We start from the raw sequence: 21,004 nt of genomic DNA, 5'->3' as shown, positions 1-21,004 counted from the left end.
GAGAGCAGCCAGGAAGGCACACCTCAGGGGCAGAAGCGGGTCGAAAGTTCACAGAACAAGCGTGGCTGGTAGCGCGGGACCACGGCGAAGCCGTCCTCCCGGCTCGTGCGATGCGCGCCTTCTGCCCCCTTCCTATTCCGCTACATCCGCCGGAGGAAAGGGACTTCAGGTTCGGAAGAGGAAGCTCTGTGTCCCCCCGAAATGTCCCAAATAGCTTCACGCCAGGTCCAAGTTTACCTCAGCGTGAACTGCGCTGAGGAAAACGCCTCAACCGCCGCAGCCCGGCCGGCCACGAACCCGGGCCCGCGCCGTGACGTCACCGAGCTGGCGGGCCGCCGCGCCGATTGGCCGGGGTCCGTGACGTCACGGGCCGGGGCGGTCCCCGCGCTCGCCCAGGAGGCCCCGGGATGCTCCGGGTTTGCCGAAAACTCCCGGGGCCCTGGGAGTAGGGAGGAGCCGGGGAGGCGAAGCAGGAAACCCCGGAGGCTGCGGAGGGGCGGCGGCCACTCCCGCCCGGCCGCGCCGGCCCCTCAGGGTCCGCCCGACCGGGGGCGGAGCAGGCGGGCCGGCGCGGGGAGGAGCCGCGCGCACGGCCCGCGCCGTCCGCCGCCCGCCCCGGCTGCATCCCGCATGTAAACAGTCGCCGCGGGTTCGAGCCGCGAGAGCCGGTGTGGGGGAACACCCGCGCCACCCCACGCCACGCCACGCTGCGGGGCCCGCCCGGGAGGAGACGCCGAGAACCGGAGGCGGCGGCTGGGCACGGCGACGGCGGCGGACGCGATGGATTTCCAGCAGCTGGCGGACGCTGCGGAGAAATGGTGCTCGCACACGCCCTTCGAGCTCATCGCCACGGAGGACACCGAGCGCAGGATGGATTTCTACGCCGACCCCGGCGTCTCCTTCTATGTGCTGTGCCCGGACAACGGCAGCGTCGACAATTTCGTGAGTGCAGTGCCGTGGGGGAGAGACTGGTCGCCGGGGCGGCTGCGGGTACCGGGCAGTGTATAGGGTCGGGAGGAGGGCAGGCGTACCCCGCCGCCGCCCCGGTGCTTTGCGCTCCCGCGGAGAAGCCCTGGAGCCGGGTGTGGCGGAGGGCGCCCTTAGGACCCGGGAGCTAGGCTGTGGTGCAGGAGGGGTGGCGGCCCCTGGAGTCCATCCAGCCTTGGGTCTTGCCAGCGCGCCTTCAGGGACGCGACCCCGCGGCTCGGGTGCGGTTTTTTGGCCTAGGGGACTTCTTGGGGTGTCCGCGGACAGGGGCTAGGCGAGTGGATCCTAGCAAAAGCTCCCAAGTCTGGAACCTCTGGCAATCCAGGCTTCCTGTCCGCGAGAGGAGCCCGCTCCTCTCCTGCGCAGAGCACAACTCCTCGAATTGCCCCGCACCCCGTGCGCGCTTGGCGCTGTCTGCTCGGGACACAAAGCCTCTGGCCGCACAGCTGCTGCAGCAGCTCTCGGACATTCCTTGCGGATTCTCTTCCCGAGTCTCCATCCCAGCACCCTCGGGCGTGCCAGGACTCGCTCCTAGGACCCCCGACACACACATACACACAACCTGGACCTGTGCTATCGGGAGCTCCCACTTGACTGCCTGTGACCACTTGGGATCGTGGTGTTGGCGGAGGAGAAGGGTGTTGCCAAGGGCCAGGAGTTGGGATGAGGGTGGCGCTCTGTGAAGACTAGGAATCAATGATGGTCCCCAATGTAAGATGGAGGCGACTGTGGGTGCGGGTTGCGGTGTGGTCGGCGGCCAGCGGCCGGAGCGCTGCCGCCGCCCCTTGCGGACTCGGGTGGCAACGCGGGTGCAACCTGGTGCAGGCTCCGCAGGTGGGGGCACCGCTGGGGGCCCAGTCCCTCCGCAGCGACTTAGCGGGCACTTGGGAGGGCGGGACCTCCCTGTCTGGTCCCTGGGAGGCGACAGCTAGTGCCCAATAAAGCGGGTCTCTCCCACCACCTCGCCGGCTCGGACGGCGACCCGCCTGAGTTCAGGTGTGCAGGTGGGAGGCTCCAGCAGAAAAATGGCCTGGGGTGGGGAAAGGGGGCGTCCACTGGCAGACTGTAACTGCTGCTTTAGGACTGGGGCCCCATGCTGTACGCCCTCCCCCACTCCTCAGGCACACTGTCCAGGTCCAAAGTGTGAATGTAATGATGCCAGTGCCCAGCAACAGACCGCAAATTTGGTGTCACAGATCCTGTCTTTTCAAAGTTGAGAGCCTCTCTGTCTTAAAAATGGAAAACTCAGTTTTCTCACCTGTGAAGTGGGTTTAATAACAGATGCCTTCTTCAGCAGGTATTAAAGGCATTTAAGATTTATTTATTTTTATTACAAAGTCAGATATACAGAGAGGAGGAGAGACAGAGAGGAAGATCTTCCATTCGATGATTCACTCCCCAAGTGACCGAAGCCAGGAACCAGCAACCTTTTCCGGGTCTGCCACATGGGTGCAGGGTCCCAAAGCTTTGGGCCATCCTCGATTGCTTTCCCAGGCCACAGGCAGGGAGCTGGATGGGAAGTGGAGCTGATGGGATTAGAACCGACACCTATATGGGATCCTGGCACATTCAAGGCAAGGACTTTAGCCGCTAGGCCACGCCGCCGGGCCCTAAAGTCAGCATTTTCTATGTGAGGACATATTAACTACACTTAAAATAAGTCAGTCTAACTTCTTATGCAGAGAAATGGAGAATCATTCCAAAGGGGCTTCATTCCATTGCCAGAGTGAGAAAAGCACAGCCCCATGGCTGCAGTAGGCAGACCCCAGTGTCCCCCAACAATAACCAGCAGGGGAGCTGTAGGGACCAGACCCAGGAAACTGGTGCTAAGGAGAGTAGGTGAGCAGCTGAGAGAAAGGAAAAACCTTGGACGTGTGTAATGCCAGCTTTGAGAAGCATCCCATGGAGCCCTTTTCAAGGCCACCTGTAGGAGGAAGTGTTTATTCTCTGATGATGTCGATGGAATAGACAGGAAAGATGGGAGGTGGGAGCCAGGGCGAGAACAATTCTTTGCACAAACTGGAATTTTCTCAAAATTCTTGGAGGCTATAATGCCTGAGATGCCAACAGTAGGAGGCTTTTGTTTTTGTTTGTGGCTAACTCTGGGTTTGTGTGTGTGTGTGTGTGTGTGTGTGTGTGTGCGCACACGCTCCCATTTGCTAATTCGTTCTCCAAATGTCCCCAGTAGCCGAGAGGCTAAAGCAGGAGCCAAGAATTCAACCCAGGTTTCCCATTTGGGTGGCAGGGGCCCCATGTGCTCACTGCTGCCTGGTGGCATAAAGCCTAGGGGGAAGCCAGAGTCAGGAGCCAAACCAATAGGGAACCCAGGTGCCCTGACAGAAGACTGAGATGTGTAGCTGCTAGGTTAAATGCCCACCCAGAACCTCTTCCTCAGCAAGTCCCAGGCAGGCTTGCTGAGCTGCTGATGGCCTCTAAGTGTATCTAGGTTCTTTTCATGCGCTCTCAGGAAAACAGTAAGAAAATCAGAGTAAATTTGGGTGAAATCCCTGTTACTGGAGGAATTTGTTAACAGCACAGGTGTTTGCATGCATTTCTCAATTCATTCAGTCAACCAGCATTGATCAAGGGTACAACGCTGTATCCTGAGTACCTGTACACCCATACACCTTGGCCACCCAATTCTGGGTTTCAATGAATGGAAACAGGGTCTCTGCCCCTGTGATGTCTGGGTCCTTCCAACTGTCTAGGAGAAAGTATGGTGTTGTACGGTGATTTGTGGGGGTCGCGTCCTAGCCCCCCACTTCTGTGCTTTGTGAAAGCTGTTTCCTTTAGCCAGTCTATGCTACAGTTTCCACATCTGGAACATGAGGAGGATAGCAGCCATACCTCCCTGAAAGGGTTGTTTGATAACAGTGCCCAAAGTGAAGACGATGTGTGAGTGACTGTGGCAGCCTCGAGACCAGCCACCTGCTTGCACGGAGTGTTCCGTAGCTGTCAGCCCAGCTTGCTCTTCTTATATCTGTTGCCACCATCCATCTGGTTGCTCAAGTGAGAGATCTCAGGGTCTGCCTTCTCTCCTCACCACTCTCCACATCCAGATCTTCCCGATCCTGCCAGTGTTAGCATAGAAGATGAGCAGGGTGCACCTGTTTGCCTGTAATCCCATGCTATAGCACTTGTGTAAGCCACTGGGCCTTTTCCTTCTGTCTCCTATTTTGCCTCTTATGTGTAACCCTCACTGCCACCCTCAGTGAGTCCCCACTCAGCAGTGTCCTGGGCTCTCTGGTCAATATAGGAGCAGGTCGTGTGACACAGCAGTCATGGAACTGCTTGGGGCACCTGCATCCCGAATCAGGGAGCCAGGATTCAAGTCTTGGCTCTGCTTTGAATTCCATCTTCTGCTAACACATATCCTGCAAGGCTACAGGTGATAACTCAGTTATTTGGGTCCCTGCTATACCTAATGGGAGGCCCAGACTGAGTTCCTGGCTCAGCTGTGGCCCAGCCTACTCTGTTGCAGGCAATTGGAGAGTAAACCAGCAGGTGGAAGTTTCCACCAGTGTCTCTGCCCTTTATAAACCTGTGAGCCAACCTCTGCCTTACCTGACTTAAATGACACTGCATTATGTTTGCAGTGAAGGCTCTCTCATCTGATTCTGCCCTCAGTTTCCTCCTCTATCACATGGATATCATCTAGCCAGCCTGCATTGTCATTGAGAGGACTGAATGAGGACTGGTGGGTATGACTGCCTAGTGGACAGGCCATGCAGCCTTCCTCGATGGCTGAGCATTGTCCATACGGGGGAGATGATGTGTCCCTGGTCTGTGCATGGAATGGTCAGCCCCAGGAGACAAAATGGTGGCAGGTGAGCCCTGCAAGTGTCACGGTATCCCATGACTTAGGCTGAATGTGCTGAACTGTTCTGTTCTGTCCCACCCCTGCCCCTTGGTCCCTGTGTGACCTCAGGCAGGTAGCATACATAACCGTTCTGAGCTTTAGGCTCCTCCCTGGTAAGTCCTGTCTGTAGCCCACACACAGAACTGGTGGCTGCTCCTAGGTGTGACCACCCATGCTCTTCCCACTCTATACGCAGGGGCAGTGTGGCATGAGATGGCAGCCTGTGGACAGGAATAAACCACAGATTTCTGTAGTAAGGACTCCCTGGCTCTGGGAGAGAGAGGGCACCCACACTATGGGGCAGTTGCCCCTCTTGTCTCTGTTGGGGACTGTCCCAGGAGTGCCATGTGGACTGCAGAGCTACAGATGGCCCAGTACTTTAGATGAGATGGTATTGTACTGCCGTATCAGCCCCTCAATCTTCTGCCAACCTTAGATCAACTCTGGGCTCCCAACAAGACCTAACCATGGCAGTGTCATGTGAACAGTTCTCAGACTGCCTTGTGCAGGGACTCGAGGTAAGGTCAAAGAGCCCTATGCGTTCAGCACACATACAATTCTTTGTCTCATTTTGATCCCTACTTGCTGGGATCCAGGGTATGGAGCCTGTGCGTGCTAGGGACAAGCTGCACCGCAGTGACAATGAAGGGCCTCTAGGCGCAGGACATTGTGTTCAGAGAGGAGAGGAGCCAGGAGTGGTTTGTTTTGTTTGTTTTTAAGATTGATTTTATTTATTTGAAAGGCAGAGTTACACAGAGAAAGATGGGGTGACAGAGATGGAGATCTTCCATCTGCTGGTTCACTCTTCCAGATAACCTGAAGGCCAAGGCTGGGCGAGGTTGAAGCCAGGAGCTTCTTGCACGTCTCCCAGGTACGTGCAGGGCCCAAGCACTTGAGATATCAGCTGCTTTCCCTTGCATATTAGCAGGGAGCTGGATCTGAAGTGGAGCAACAGGGTCACCCATATGGGATGCCACTGTAACAGGTCTCGGCTTAACCGGCTACATTGCAATGCCAGCCCCTGGTGTGTTCTAAAGCCCCTGGCCCGGCTTACCCCCAGCAGTGCAGTAGAATCCTCACCAGAGCTTAACAGGGTGTGCCTCTAGGGTTTTGTAGGATAAAGGTGCCTGCGTGATACAATGCCAGCTTACAGCAAACTGCAATCTTCATGGAGGAAGCAGAAAGGTGTTCATTCTCCTGTCTTCTATAGCTGATAGGGCTTTGTTGTCCTCTGTAGGCTGAGCTTTTATGGTAAACACTAGCCCATCCTGAAAGAAAGAAGGGCCACACATGCATCCCACCTTGTGGCAGTCACTAATGACACCATTTAAGTTTATCCAAAACCAACACTCCCACCCTCGCCCCTTCACGTATGGACAGAATTCTGCTTTACTTGTGACTCTCAAGGTGTCCCCCAGACTGGCACCTGGAAATCTACCACCTACATTTTTTGGAAATGTAAATTCTTAACACAGATAGTGCTTCCCCATCCCAGGTGACCTAAACACACATAAAATCAAAACCCCTGAGGTGAGCATTTGGTGCAGAGATGAAAATGCCCACATCCTGTACCTGAGTGCCTGGGTTTGGTTGCAGCACCACTCCCCTCCGCCCCTCAGCTGCTACTGATGCAGCCTCTGGAGGCAGCCGGCGATGACTCAGGTAGTTAGGTCCTTACTGCCCATGTGGACTGGTTGCTGGGCTCTTGGCTTTGGCCTGACTCAGCTCTGGCTGTTGCAGTCTTTGAGGAAGTGAACCAGCAAATGAAAGATCTCTTTCTACCTGTCTGTCTGCTCTTGTCCTCTGCCTTTCAAATAAAATTTTAAAAATGAAGATTCATTCAGAAACCCTGGGATACTCTCTACAGCTTGGGAAGCCCTACTGGCCTCCCTTCCTGATGTGTCTTCCCTGTTCCGGGGAGTCTGTGGCCTGCTTTGCCCCAGCTCCCTACTTGATGGTCAGCACATTGTGTTGCTCCATTTGGATTTTCCGTGGCGTTGGTTATCACTTCAGTGGTTTCCTAGCAAAGCAGGTGTTGGGTTTCACATATCTTCAACAATTTTCCTGTTAAAGTCATGTGTCCATGCCTTGTGGCAAGCGATGCTTATCTTTAGTTCCCCATCCTGTTTTCAGCATGATCTGCCCTGTCCCCAGATACACATCAGGCCCCCCTTGGCTTTTGAAAGGTCTGTTGGTCCTCCTAAGTGCCCATCTGTCTTGTCTCTAAACACAGCCTCAGCTAGGTGTAGCTCCTTATCCCATCCAGTGATTCACTCCCCAAATGCCTGCTACAGCTGGGGCTAGGGCAAGCTGAAAACTCAGTCCTAGTCTCCTTCATTGGGTAGGAGGGCCCCAAACAACTTGAACTCTGATTTGTGATACAAGTTTGCCAAAGGACAGCTGAACTGCTGCACCACAGGGCCCATCCAAAATAATATTAGTGAAGTGGCTATGGTCACTTGAGCTTTTCTCCAAATCCTATACTCCCTTGTTTTTGCCCTATGGGCAAGGGTCAAGGTAACAGTATTTTCTAAACCTGCTTAGCTCAGAATCCCGGCCAGGCCAAATGAGGAAAATGCAGACAGAATGCTGTTGAGCGGGTGAGTGTTCCTTGTCTAACTTGTATTTGTTGCAAAGGAAGTCCCAAAGTAAAGGAGCAATGGTTATATAGCACGAGTAGCTTCCTCAGAAAGTTAGAGAGGCCTCAGAAACATCTAGCTAAATAAACTGATCAGCTCTCGATGCTGGGGGTGTTGTTGTTCTCTTACTGTTTGAGTGATACAGTCTGCTCAGGTCACTTTATAGTTTGAAGCTCGAATGGACCTTAAAAATCCTCACAGGTCTGTAAGTTTTTCGTATTCACACCAGCCAAGTTGTGGGTCGATGTCCTTGGTGAAGTCATACTGCCTGGCTGTTTTGCAACTTGTGTGACCTTGCCCTTGAGCCAGGTGAAAAGCACCTTCCCCTCTCGCCCCTGGAATGTAAAAGGGCAAGGAGCAGCTTAAATACATGGGGTCTTCAGAAATTGTTATGGAAAGTTAGGAAAAAATTCTTAACGGATTTCAAGGTTTTTTGCTTTTTTTTTTTTTTTTCTGGCATCAACTTATCTTTTTTTTCCCTCCCATTTTAAAAAAAGATTTGTTTTTTACTTATTTGAAAGGCAGAGTTACAGAGAACTCTGGTTTGCTCCCCAAATGGTTGTAATGGCCAAGACCAAGTCAGGCCAAAGCTTGGAATTCTATCAGGTCTTCCTCTTAGGTGCAGGGGCCAAAGAACTTGGGCTGTCCCCCAACATTGTCCCAGGTACATTAGCAGGAGGCTGGATTAGAAGTGAAGCAGATGGATCTGGCACAGTAGCCTACTGGCTAAAGTCCTCACCTTACACAAACCAGGATCCCACATGGGTGTCAGTTCATATCCTGGCTGCCATGCTTCCCATCCAGCTTTCTGCTTGTGGCCTGGGAAAGCAGTAGAAGATGGCCCAAAGTCTTGGGACCCTATACCTGCATGGGAGACCCGGAGAAGTTCCTGGCTCCTGCCTTCAGATGAGCTCAGCTCCAGCTGTTGGGGTCAGTTGGTGCCTGAATCAGCAGAAGGAAGATCTTCCTCTCTGTCTCCCCTCCTCCTCTCTATATATCTGCCTTTCTAATAAAAACAAATAAATCTTTAGAAAGGAAGTAGAGCAGGCAAAACCCAAGCCAGTGCCCATTTGGGATCCTGGCATCACCAGTGGAGGCTTATCCTCTAAGCCCTCAGCCCCTTTCCTTCTACTTTTGCATGAACCTTTGGAAGTCCTGCCACAGGAACTACTGAATGTCCATGGATGCCATTCAGCCCCTGGGCCCCAGGCACTCAATAAACTGTTGACTTGATTACTGATTTTCACATGTCTAGGACAGGGTTAAATTGTATGCAGGATAGTGTGAGCTGTTAATTCCACTTGGGCAAAAATTCACAATCAGCTAGAACTTTTACAAATGCATGAAGCATGGAGGACGTGTGAGGCATGAAGGTGGATACCGAGCAGATGCACTGAAACAGGACTTTGTTCCCACGGAATCTCTGCTGACTGAGCCTCAAGTGAGACACAGAAGCACTTTGTGCTGGTCCATCATTGTATGTTGTGAGAGGCTGTTACGTAAGTGACATTTTGGTGGCCTGGGAGCTTTTAGGATCTCCGTAGGGAAGGGCATTGGGCTGTTCTCCAAAGCCATAGGGTCCAGCCACAGTGTTTATTAGGTTAGGGAGAAAGCGTCCCGAGATATCTATTAGAGCCAGAGCCGTGGGGCTGGAGAATGGACGGACATGTACAACTGCAAGACATAGATAAATGAACTATAAAGATGGAGCATGTGCGCCAACTCTCATAGTGTCTGAGCAGCATTTCATAAGGCTGGTAGTCTGATTCTTGGACATCCTGCAGTGAGAAAGGAGCTAGTTGTGTTTGTTGAGTGACAAGCCCTGGTCCTGGGTATGAGCACGGGGTCATTTCTCCAGCTGATCTCCTTCTGCCTGCCCCCGTGTCTCGCTCCTCTCCACGGAGCTGTTAGCCCTCAGTCCCCTATGCTGCATGCCTGCCCAGACCAAACAGGCTTTTTCCAACAGCCTAGCACCTGGCCTTGCTGAGACCTGCAGAGTAGGAAGTTCCTACAGGTCAGCTGCTCCAGCCTGTTGCTTGGATTTGGTCCTGACCCCTGCACCTGTGTAGAAAAGGCATATATGACTGATCTCAGAGATGTTCTGAATTAAGTCACTCTTGCATGGGGAAGACGTCTCACCCAGCCATAGGGAAAACAGAAAACCCCAAACTGACCTTCTGCCACCTGGGTTATACTGTGAAGCCATGCTTGGTTGTGATGTCCCCTTAGAGTGCTTTAAGGGAAGGGCAGCTCTCATACACCTTTGCCTCCTGGCACTGAGCTATGGCTGTGGGTGTTCTTGGTTCATCTCATTTTGAACCACCTCCACCACACGCTGCTGTGACCAGAGGACACCCTGTTCCAAGTTACTGGTTAATGCTTCATTAATCCCTCAGCCACAGCTCAAGTTTGCAGTTAAGCATTTCAGAGACAGGCTTCAGGTGCCTCCTCACACTAGTCTTAAATCCACCCTCATGGGGCCAGTCTTGTAGTGCAGCAGCTTAAACCCCTACCCATCTTGCTGGCATCTCCCATTGGGGCAAGTTTGCAAACTGGTGGTTGCTCTGCTTCTGATCCATGCACCTGGGAAAGCAATGGAGGATGGCCTAAGTACGTGAGCCCCAGGCACCCACATGGAATACCCAGGTGGAGTTCCTAGCTCTGGCTTCAGCCTGGCCAAGGCCAGGCTTTTTGAAAAACTCCCAAATCAGTCGTCATGAAAGAAAAGAATACCCAAAGCCAGCACAAGAAAATGGGCAGTAGGCTTGGTGGTTGAGGGGCCCTGCTCACTGCCCTCTGCCATGTGTGTGCAGATGTAACAATGGACAGAGCAGGTGCGACTGGGACTGGAGGTGTGGGGCTTCTCCTGATGAGACATACCTGACCTCCTGCAAGGCAGACGGATCCAGCATGAGTGTGTGGGTTTGTGTGAAGTGTGCTTGTGCAGTGCACCCCAGCCTGAGTGTGCTGATGACTTGTGCGTCTGTTTTGTCCCCTACAGCACGTGTGGAGTGAGAGCGAGGACTGCCTGCCTTTCCTGCAGCTGGCACAAGACTACATCTCATCCTGCGGCAAGAAGACGCTGCATGAGGTCCTAGAGAAAGTCTTCACGTCCTTCAGACCCGTAGGTGTCTGCCCCGCATCACTGTGGCCTGGAGCCACATGGGTGGTGGGGAGAGTGGGCCCTGAGCACAGGATGACTAATTGTTTTTCTCTTGTCTGCCCTGTGGTTTAAAGATAGCAGCCAGGGGAGGGGGCGGGAGGAGGGGGACAGGATGTGACACAGCTGTTTGTCGCGGAGCTGGCGGATATTTCTAGCATCCCTTGAGTTGAAAGTTCCTAGTAGGTTGGGATGCGAACAATCCTTGTGTGAGACCGTGGAGTGTTCCTGTCCAGGTTCCCATGGCTCTGTTCTCACAAAGGGGCTTGCCTGCTGCACATTCCTGGAAAGACCTACCAAGCTTGCACCTCCGTGATGGATGGACCTGGATCCTGTTGCTACCCTTGCTTCCTTTTCCAGAGTCTCGCTGGCTTGTTTTCCATCCCTGTCGGGACTGAGCACTTCTATCTCCGTAGTGACAGACAGCCTGTTTCCACTCCGGCTGATAATTGTGTGGAGTGAAAGACCACCTTGGGTAGGGAAACAAGCTCAGACTCAGCACATCCTCTCGTCTGTGCACCTGACACAGAGGGCTTCTCTGTCCTCGGAGGCTATTGTTAGGGCACCAGCAGAGTGGCACTGCCTGCCTGGAGGCAGTGTCAGGTCCTTTGAATTTTGAGACTTGGCCCCCAAGACTATCCCCCTGGTCTCCTGTGCCAGTGTGAGCTACAGATGGTTTTCTTTTCTCTCTCTCTTTCTCTCTCTCTCTCTTTTTAAAATAAAGATTTAGTTATTTTCATTGGAAAGTCATATATACAGAGAGGAGAGACAGATAGGAAAATCTTCCATCAGCTGATTCAGGTTCCACGTGGCCACAGTGGCTGGAGTTGAGCTGATCTGAAGCCAGGAGCCAGGGGCCTCCTCTGGGTCTCCCATGTTGGTGCAGGATCCCAAGGCCTTGGGCCATCCTTGACTGCCTTCCCAGGCCACAAGCAGGGAGCTGGATGGGAAGTGGGGCTGCTGGGACACAAACAGGTGCACATATGGGATCCCGGCTTGCGCAAGGCAAGGACTTTAGCCACTAGCTACCACGCCTGACTCCAGATGGTTTTCCTAGTGTTCTGATCAGCTGGCTGTCTATTGGGGTTCCCAGAATTCTTCTCAAGTTTGTCTCACATGCTAGAGTGGCTCCCAGAACTTGGGAATCCCCCATGGGTCTGTCATGAAGGACAGAGGCTGCAGAGGAAGGGGTGCACAGAGGAGTGGAAACACTGCCCTCCTGGACCTTCTACACTCCATGTAGAAGGGTTTGTGTCCCTGCAAACCCTTCCCTTTGGATCTTGATGGAGCTGTCACTGCATAGACATGACTGGAGCATGGACAGTTGAGATGTGAGTGGACGCACAGGGTGACCTGAGGCTGGCGTTCTGGAAGCCTGGCAGAGTTTGGCTACCTGGGCAGCTTCCTACCCGCCCCCCCAGGAGGCTGGGGCAGGACCCCTGCTGAAATGGGGGTCATGTGATCTGTCAAGGACAGCAGAACAAAGCATTTCTTTATGGTCAGCAGGTCCCAGTCAGGGTCAGGGCAGAGTCTCATGTCCAGAGATGAGAGATACTAGCCTGCCTAGGACAAATAAGCAGCAGGTGGAAGGCCAGAGGCCAGAGAGCAAGAGACTTGAGGAGCCTGCAGGACCCCAGATTTATTCTAGTCACCTAGGAAATAGCAAGAGCTGTGGCAAGGCTGAGCTAGGAGCTGTGGGGAAAAACCAAAGATATCACTCCTGCCTCACCCTGCTGTGTTGATAATGGACCTAGTTCCCTGTTTCCTCACTGGAAGATGAAGTCAGATTGCTAGTGTCACGTTTCCCCCAAGTCCATTCGCTTGCCCACCACAGGCACTTGACATGCTCAATAACATTTGCACTAGAATTGTTCATTAGTTATCTTCAAGTTGTTTCAGTTGCGATCTGCTCTGCTGAGATGCCCAGGCCTGTCTCACATTGAATTTGGTTGTCATTGCTGCCTGATGGCCTAAGTCTGATACTCTGCTGTCTCACGGTTCATAGGTCTGTTTAGTTGTGTTTTTGCTCATTCTCACTCCTGGCATCTTGCTTCTTGGTGTGTTTGTATCAGTTCTGTGTGTGCACTGAACTATTAGGCCCAAGGTAACAACATCTTCTGCCAGACAGAGCTTAACGTGTGCAGATGTGGCACGATGCACTCCTTTCTGCCGTTTCTTTGGTCTGCCCAGCTGTTAGAGTAAGCTAAGAATGCAGTGAAGCATCAGGCTGTGTCTCGCATGTCAACCAATACCCTCAGGACTTGAGCTGCATTCATGTTAGGCTTGCCTTTCCAGGTTCTAAATTCTTCAGCATATTTTTATTTATTTGAAAAGCAAAGTGACAGAGAAGGAGAGATAGTTGAAACAAATTGCCCATTCATTGGTTCACTTCCCAAGAGGCCAAAGCCCAGAGCCAGGAACTCTATCCTGGGTTTGAGGCATCTTGCAAGTTAAATTAAATCTGAAGACGATCAGGTTCAGGCCTGGCATTGTGGTACAGTGGGTTAAGCCACTGCCAGCAATGCCAAAATCCCATACGTGTGCCAATTTAAGTCCCATCTGCTTCATTTATGATCCAACTCCCTGCTAATGTACCTGGGAAAGCAGCAGAAGATGGACCAAGTGTTTGAGGTCCTGCACCCATGTGGGGAGACCCAGATGGAGTTCCTGGCTCGCTCCTGGCTTCTTCTTTCATTAAAAAAATTTTGATGATTTTTACCTAGCTGATCAAGGTGGGAAGGATCAAGAATTAGGGGAAAGAGAGTGAGAGCATTGTTTCCAACTTTCTTTTTCTTTTTCCTATCTGGGGAAAGAAGGGAGACAAGTAGAGAAGCCGCACCCAGCCTCCCACCATCTTAGCACCCAGGGTTGGGGAATGGCCACTCGATATCAACCTGGGATCCCCAATGTGGAGCTTAAGTGGTTTCAGTAGTTGTGAAATGCTGTCAACCTCTCTGATTCAAGGATGAGAAAATCCTTTCAAGGTCCATTGGCTGACACAGTCTACCTTAAGAGTCTCCATTCACCCAGATATTTGCTGCCAACACTTGGCAGAGGTAGTCTCCAATTTGTTCTGCCCTCCTTCCTCTGCTGTGGTACCAAATGTCCTCTGCAGGCCCTGATTGACTGCTTTATCCTCCATGTGCCTCTGGGTATGCTGTCCACTGCTCCATTATAGCCACTGAGGAGGCCCAGCTCTGACACATTCACTCTAACCTTGGCTCCACCAATCCTGCAGTTCTCACCACAGTTGGAGTTCTGAGTTCAGCGATTCAATTGGGGGGTCCCCAAAAAGACCTTGTCTGAGGTGATCCTAGAGCTGATTCTTGTGTGTGCTTGCCAGTACATGGTCTGGCTCAGTCTTTTACCCACATCAGCCTACGCACACACTGGCAGTTAGTTGCAGTTGCCAGATCGATTCTGTCTGCGGCTCCTTCTCCTACACAAACCAGTGGATGCTGCAGCCCAGACCAACTCAGCCCTCATGTACACCAGCAGGTACTATGATTGGAGTGACCCCAATAATTCCCTCCAGGCCCACCCCCAGCCCTGGTTCCTGTGCTTGCCAATATGTGGAACAGACTGGTCCGGTCAGTCCCATATCCCATTCAGCTCTTATACACATTAATGGGCATTGAAGCCTAGCTCAACCCAACCAACCCCATTATCCAGTGCACACTCATGCCTGTGGGTTCTACTGCCTGTCTAGCCAAGGACTTCCTCAGCCCTTGTCCTCGTGCTCACCAGTGGGAGTTGCAGCTCATCAGAGAGGTGTCCACTCTTTCCTTACTAGTCACACTCTCATTCCTGAATCTTTCACTCTCTGGGTGGTTTTGTAGTCTAGCAGGCCAAGAGGTGTCGTAGCCTTGCCCATCATGGTCTACCCTCAGTCCCAATTCTCGTGGGAACAGTGGCCCAGTAGGAGAGCCCACACTGTACCCCTACCAGGCTCTTACCCTTCTCCCTGGGCGTCACATGTATCGGTAGGTGCTGTGGCTCAGTCTGGCATAGCCCATCTAACTTTGTCATTTGCCAGTGGCTGCTGTAGCCTGGCCCGGCCTGTTCTGCACCCGATTCCAGCTCATACTGGTGGGTGCTGCAGCCTACCCCAGACCAGCCAACGTCTAGTCTTGGCTCTAATGTGAGCTGGCTGGTGTTGTAGCCTGCCCCAGCCTGTCCTGCGCCCCATCCTGGTTCTCAGATCTGCCAGCTGGTTCCAAGCCCAACCTCTGCTGTTGCAGTTACCTAGGGAGCAAACTAGTAGATGGATAGAGATTTCTCTATCTCTGCCCTACCTCTTCCCTGCCTACATATCATTCTGCCTTTCAAAAATAAATAAATAAACTTCTTTTTTGAAAAGTTAAAGACATCATCAATAAAATAAGAAACTCAGTTCCCCTACATCTTAACTAGGAAAACTACCAGGCAGCATCGTTCACTCTGCAGCTGCTTCCCCACCAGGGGTTCATTAGCTACCGTCAGCTTCTCTTCCCACAGCTGTTGCCAAAGCTGGCAGCCCAGATCCCTGTGGTACAGATGTCCCAGCCGGGATGCAATGTGTGTGACTGCTTTTCCTTACCAAGTCTGTGTCTGTGTTTTGACCATCAGGAAGCCACATGTAAAAGGGGGCAGGGTGGAATGCAGCAATATTGCGGAAAGCAGCCGGGTTGGCTGAGTGTTGTCTTGTGCCTGGAGCTATGTGTGCTGCGTGGGTTTGACTAGATGCTACTGGGCTTGCTGGTTTCCATTGCAAAGCAGAACTTCTCCAGCTTAGTGCATGTCCTTGCTGGCTGGGCTCTGCCTCTGGACCAGGGAAGCAGAGGTGCCTCTTTCTGGTTGGTGAAGGTAAAGTACACCTGGCCACTGAAGTACATGCCTAGTGATGGGATCACAAACCCCAGTAAAAGACCATGCAGCTCAGAGGGCAAGCTTTCATCCACTCTGTCCCCACTGAGAATGAAAGCACAGGAAAAGGTTGTGTGGCTGTGTCGTTGTGGACAGAACATGTTAAAGACAGGCTGACCTAGTGCTGCCAGGCTAAGGGGCATTGAAAGGCAGCCCATCATTTCCCTGGGAACAGGTGCTAATACCACCAATCTGAGCAGCCATGCTTTGCTTCTCAGGGTGTGGCCCGAGCAGCAGCGGTTTTGCCTGCATTTGGGAACCACTGCCTCCTCAGCCACCCCAGACCACCCCATTGCCCATCCCTGTCACCTAGCTGCTCACAGTCTTCTGGGTCTTGCTGACCCACAGGGTCCCTGGCATCTGCAGGCACTGCCATGAGCAATACACATGCTTCTTGGCTGCCACTCAGTAGACTGCTGTGGCAGGGTGATGCCCACAGGGAAGTCCAGTTGTCACTTGTGCTCTTGTCCCTTCAGGAATCTGGTGAAATGAGATCGTGACCACCAGACTTGCTTGCTTATGGTTTTAAATTTTTCTTTCTTCATTTGAGATGTAGACATGTTTCTCGTACGAGTGGTGGGGGCCCAAGCACTAGAGCCATTGTTTACTTCTTCCCAGGGTATACACTGGCCAGGAATTTGGCATCATGGCATTAAACCTTGGTGCCCTGATAGCATACGTAGTCATCTTAACTGGTGACTAGGCCAAATGCTCATCTCACACATGTGAGTTTTAATGAAAGACATTAGATGTTGGGAAGTTTATTGTGGCTTATTACTTATGGTATGAACGTTGAAACCCTTGTGCTTTGTAGAAAGTACAGCGGCTCCTGCCCAGAGAGCGCCTGCTGTTCTTGCCGGCTGTGGTCTTACAGCCTTCTTGCCAATTACCTCGTTTTTTTGGCATGGTGGCTGATATGCCATCTGGGCCACCTTCACCCCATGGCAGAGTGCTTGGGTTCAGGTCCTGGTTCCACTGCTGAGTCCAGCTTCTTGCCTGTGTGCACCCAGGGAACTTTAGTGATGGCCCAGGGACCTGAATTCCTGCCACCCATGAGATGCAGGACTGAGTTCCTCGCTCCTGGCTTTGGCCTGGCCCAACCCTGGCCAGTGTAGACATCTGGCGAATGAAGCAGTAGATCTGCCTGTACTGTTTCCCTGTCTTTCAAGTGAATTTTTAAAATAAAACAAACAGGGCACACTGACCTCCAGGATGATCTCATCACAGGTCTTGGGAGTATCAGCATGAGGTCATTGATCATTAAGACCAGTGGTGTCAACCTGCTCGGAATGCTATGTGGCCTCCTTCCTCCAAATGTGGCTCCTGGACTAGCAATGTCCCTGTCACCTGGGAGCTGGCTGGAAGCATAGAAGCAGCTCCTGCCAGAGCCCACTGATGCTGACTCCACATTGTAGGTAGATCTGAGGGTGATCCACTGGGTAAGCAGTGGAGAGGAGTCTCCTGAAGGAGTGTCCAGAGACCTTTGAAGCCACCACTGAGTGACCACTGTCAATGCCCATTGCAGCACCTCCTCCCCTCGTTGTACAAGCACCTGAGGTGTGACAGTGGGCAGCAGGGACTGGAAGCAGCTCTCCGAGGAACTCTCCTGGCTGTGTCTCCCATTGACTGTCGCTGCTTGCTCTGAACAGGGGAGTGTATGGGGCTGAGTCTCAGCAGTGGCTGTGGCCTGGCTTGCACAGAGGTGCCTGAGGCATCCAGAGGCCACCGGGACCCACTCCTCTTCTGTTCTCCCTGTGTCAGGCCAGGGCAAGAACTCTGGGAGGTGCAGACAGAGCACTTCCCTTCGTAGAGAAGAGCCTTTTGGGGCCCATGCCTTGGGCCTGTGCACTTTGGGTTTCCTGCCAAGAGATATAGAGAGCTGGGAGGAAGGGCAGGGATGGGAAGTGGAAGTGGCTCTCTGGCTTGCTGCATCCCCATCCATACCATCCTAAGCTGAAGGGAGAGCTCAGTCTGCGTTGGTGTGACTCAGCCAAGTGTATGCTGAAGAACTGTCAGGCATAGCTTTTGTGGACTCTGAGGGCAGACACATAGATACACGCCTCTGCTGTGGCTGCTTTATCTGTGCCAGCCATTGCTGGTCGGTCCTGATGTTTTCCCCTAAACCCAGAACTCAAGGCAGCCAGTCCAACCAGACCTGTTGTTGAGCAAGGCAAAAAACAAAGGCCAGTTCTTATTTGTATTCCCTATTCAGTACAATGAATGGTTGTATTTTTTTATTGAATTTCTGCATCTTCTTTTGGCATTTCCATGATATTGTAACCACTTCTTTAAATGTTACCTCTCGTTGTCTACTTATGGCGTACATCTTTACTCCTGGGGCCATCATTGAGGTACAGTGAATTAAGCTGCCACCTACAATACCAGCATTGGTTCAAGCCCTGGCTATTCTCATTTTCATTCTCTCTCTCTCTGCCTTTCAGATAGATAGGTGGATACATCTATTGGGTAAATTGAAAGATCTTAAAAATAATGACCACCAAAATAGCAGTTATTTGTATTATGACCAGCTAGCTCTTCTCTAAGTAAGTTAAGGCAAACTTTAACTTATTTGTTCACCCACTACAGCGTGCAGCACCCGCCTTAGTGAGAAAAAGAGCATTGTCCCCAAGCTGACAGTGCCTCTTTGAGGCAGCTACAGTGAGCTGAGCTCAGATGATGCATCCTGCAGTTGGCTGGGCATCGCTGGCAGGCTGTGTATGTAATGTGACCAGCACTGCCTGGCACAGGAGTTTGTCCTGTGTTGGCCTTGCCTCTTCCTCCCCCAATCCTGGAGAGTGGCGTTTGGGGAACTTTTGATTGGAATTCTGCTCATCCTTTTCCCATGTTTAAGCAAGAGGGCCCAGGATGGCAGGTCGCTAGGGAGGCAGTACAAGGAAAACAGTATGGACCTTTTTTGGAGTTGGTTTCATTAGGGTCCCTCTGTGGAGTGGCCTGAATGTAATCAGCCTAGCAGCTCCTTGGTATAATGGTCTTTCGACCACACCCATGCCCAGGGATATCACAGACCAAGGGAGCCGACCCTCAGGAGACTTGCGGCTGGCTGCGGCACCAAGTGCTGCTCCATTTGGATCTGCAACCTTGGGTGATCTGCCTGCCTGCTGTCCGTTTGGTGCTCACAGCTGCTTCTGCCTCCTCTCTCCCTGCAGTTACTGGGGCTTCCGGATGCAGATGACGATGCGTTTGAGGAGTACAGCGCAGATGTGGAAGAGGAGGAGCCGGAGGCGGACCACGCCCAGATGGGCATCAGTCAACAGTAACTTCCCAGGTCTCCCTTGGAGGAGGGAGGAGAGTGAGCCTGTGGTGCCCGAGGCAGGGTCGCGTGCACCTCGAAACTGGACGCCCAGTGCCCAGCATCCAAATGACAATGAAACACCTTCCTAATGACCAGCAGATGCCTGTGACGAGCTTTGCTCAGAAGTGACCCGAGTCTCAGCCCTGCTGCAGAGGGGTTTCCATGAAGCTGTCTTGGTCGCCTCTGCCATCTTGAACTCTGAGTCCATCGTGGCCGGCTGTCCTTCTGGGGCTTGCTTTGGGAAATCCACATTTGCTGACTGGAATGTAGGGAACTCTGTAGGGTGACCACATGTGTGACCTTCCTGGGGAAAAGCATGGCAGAGGGAGATGCAGTCTGCACTTTGTACATGTTCAGTGTCTGTAAGTGGAAGGTTTTGCTCATAAAGCATGAGTTTGAGTATCTGATCATGAAACTGCAAATACAAGGGCGGGGAAAAAGAGAATCGCTTAGCTTTGGACCAAGAGAGTAGATGGGGCCTCAGAGAAGCCTTGTAGTGTTTTTGCCGCTGTTAAGTTCTCTGGGTGTGCATGTGCCGATGGTGCGTTAGTTTTAGGGAGCAACGCTGCTTGCTTGTTCATTTGTTTCAAAACATGCTAAGTCCAAAGCTGCTGTTCCAGTCTACAGGTGGAAACCCTGAGTGGGGTGAGAGGCACAAATCACTGACTCCTATAAAATACTGTGAATCTCCCGTCCGGGAAGTGGGAGGCTTACCTTTTCTCTTAGAATGAGATGGCAACTTCCAAAAAAAATCATGAAAGCATCCAGAATCCAAGTAAGTGCTGCTTAAACTTTGAAGCCATAGATAAATTTAGTAGGAAAATAAACCAGGATTAGAAAGCTTTTCAAAATATGATGGAATCATCTTTTACTTTCTTAACCTTGTATTCTTTTTTTCAAAAAAAAAAAAAGTCAAGAAAAGGATTCCATTGTGCAAATTACTAAAAAAAATTGCAATCAAGTACAATGAGGGACCTAACTGCAATGAACTTTAGGGTGGAAACACCGGGAGGCCTCCAGTCATCAACAGATGTTTTCTCATGTTTACCTGGGACTTTCTGTTGCCCTCTTCCTGTGCCCTTCCCGCCGCTGTGGGCCTGCTCACTCAGTTTGTGGGATTGCTCCCTGATGTACCTGCCTGTGCCTGGCACCAGGGTGGGAGGATCACAGCCACATATGCGCAGATTTCTGGCTGTCAGATTTCTGAGTAAATAATCTGTGACTGCAGAAGCCACAGAACTTCACAGGAGCCTTGTGGGTCTTGCAGGCACCACCAAGTATACCCAGTTGGCCCAGCAGTTTCTATTTAATTGATTATGCTACAGTTTTAGAACACTGGGTAGAATAAATCAATGGTTCCCATCGATGCCTTGGGCCCACTGCTTATTTATTTTTTTTTATTTCCTTGGAAAAACATGACCAACATTCATTTCCACCCCGTCAGTTGGGGTGGCACTGTCAACCCTTCACTGTCCACCTGTGTCATGACCAGTTATGCTCATGAACTGAGGTCACAGTGAGGCTGTTGATTGTGGAAAGACCCCCTCCCCCCGCCAGGCATGGTGACGTGCACTTGAGCACAAGATGGCTTCCGCAACCGAAATGTAGAAACAGCCCCTCCCTGAGCCCTTGGAGGGTCAGCTGGAGTTGGGTCCCTTGAGGCACAGACCCCAAAGTTGATAGGGATTTGGCAATGGAAGGGATGTTTGTATAAAGTATATTGTGTCACAAAAGTGTTTAGGCTGTAACCAGATACATCTTGGTGTTATTGTGTTAATGTTGTCTGTCAGTGAGAGTGGAGCTGAGACAGAGCAGGCTATTCTATGGGCTTATGAGAAGTCTGTCTTTGTTCTGTCCCGGGCATAGGTGATGCAGAAAACCCCTGTATGTTACTTGCATCCCATGGCAAAAGCCCAGAGGGATTAGCTAATTGGGTTGTTTCCTCTAAAACTTTGTTTTCTATGACGTATCTCTCCGAGTGTTCTCACACACACGTGCACACACGTGCTCTCTCCTGCACATTGCTTTTAGTATAGCACAAAGCTACCTTGTGTAGCTCTGCCTGTGGCCAGTCTGTGAGGCCTGGCAGTCCACGGTACCTGTCCCAGAAGTGGCTCTGTGGTGAGACAAGTGACACACAA

At 51.9% G+C, this 21,004-nt stretch overlaps 1 protein-coding gene and 1 long non-coding RNA gene across 2 annotated transcripts; one reads left to right on the top strand and one right to left on the bottom strand.

Moving 5' to 3' along the window:
- The first annotated feature begins 580 nt into the window (after window positions 1–580).
- On the top strand, window positions 581–20,846 carry MTURN (maturin, neural progenitor differentiation regulator homolog). The gene is made up of 3 exons (XM_040964488.1): window positions 581–942; window positions 10,487–10,609; window positions 18,718–20,846. Exons 1-3 carry the CDS (start codon window positions 781–783, stop codon window positions 18,826–18,828), a joined length of 396 nt encoding a protein of 131 aa, XP_040820422.1. The 5' UTR covers window positions 581–780; the 3' UTR covers window positions 18,829–20,846.
- On the bottom strand, window positions 4,044–6,438 carry LOC121145570. The gene is made up of 3 exons (XR_005882056.1): window positions 6,419–6,438; window positions 5,927–6,114; window positions 4,044–4,058 (listed from the first exon to the last, which is right to left on the bottom strand). It is a non-coding gene; the product is annotated as an uncharacterized LOC121145570 (long non-coding RNA).
- Window positions 20,847–21,004: the final 158 nt, after the last annotated feature.

This window comes from Ochotona curzoniae, unplaced genomic scaffold (assembly GCF_017591425.1).
Source record: "Ochotona curzoniae isolate NIBS_2020 unplaced genomic scaffold, NIBS_Ocur_1.0 scaffold_3835, whole genome shotgun sequence".
NCBI lineage: Eukaryota > Metazoa > Chordata > Mammalia > Lagomorpha > Ochotonidae > Ochotona > Ochotona curzoniae.
This window is presented reverse-complemented; position numbering and strand designations above follow the sequence as displayed.

Excerpts from the sequence above, each read along its gene's own strand:
- MTURN (XM_040964488.1), top strand. The coding sequence starts at position 781 with ATGGATTTCCAGCAGCTGGCGGACGCTGCGGAGAAATGGTGCTCGCAC. Across the intron at positions 943-10,486 it reads ACGGCAGCGTCGACAATTTC|CACGTGTGGAGTGAGAGCGA; the intron begins GTGAGTGCAGTG and ends TGTCCCCTACAG. Across the intron at positions 10,610-18,717 it reads TCTTCACGTCCTTCAGACCC|TTACTGGGGCTTCCGGATGC; the intron begins GTAGGTGTCTGC and ends CTCTCCCTGCAG.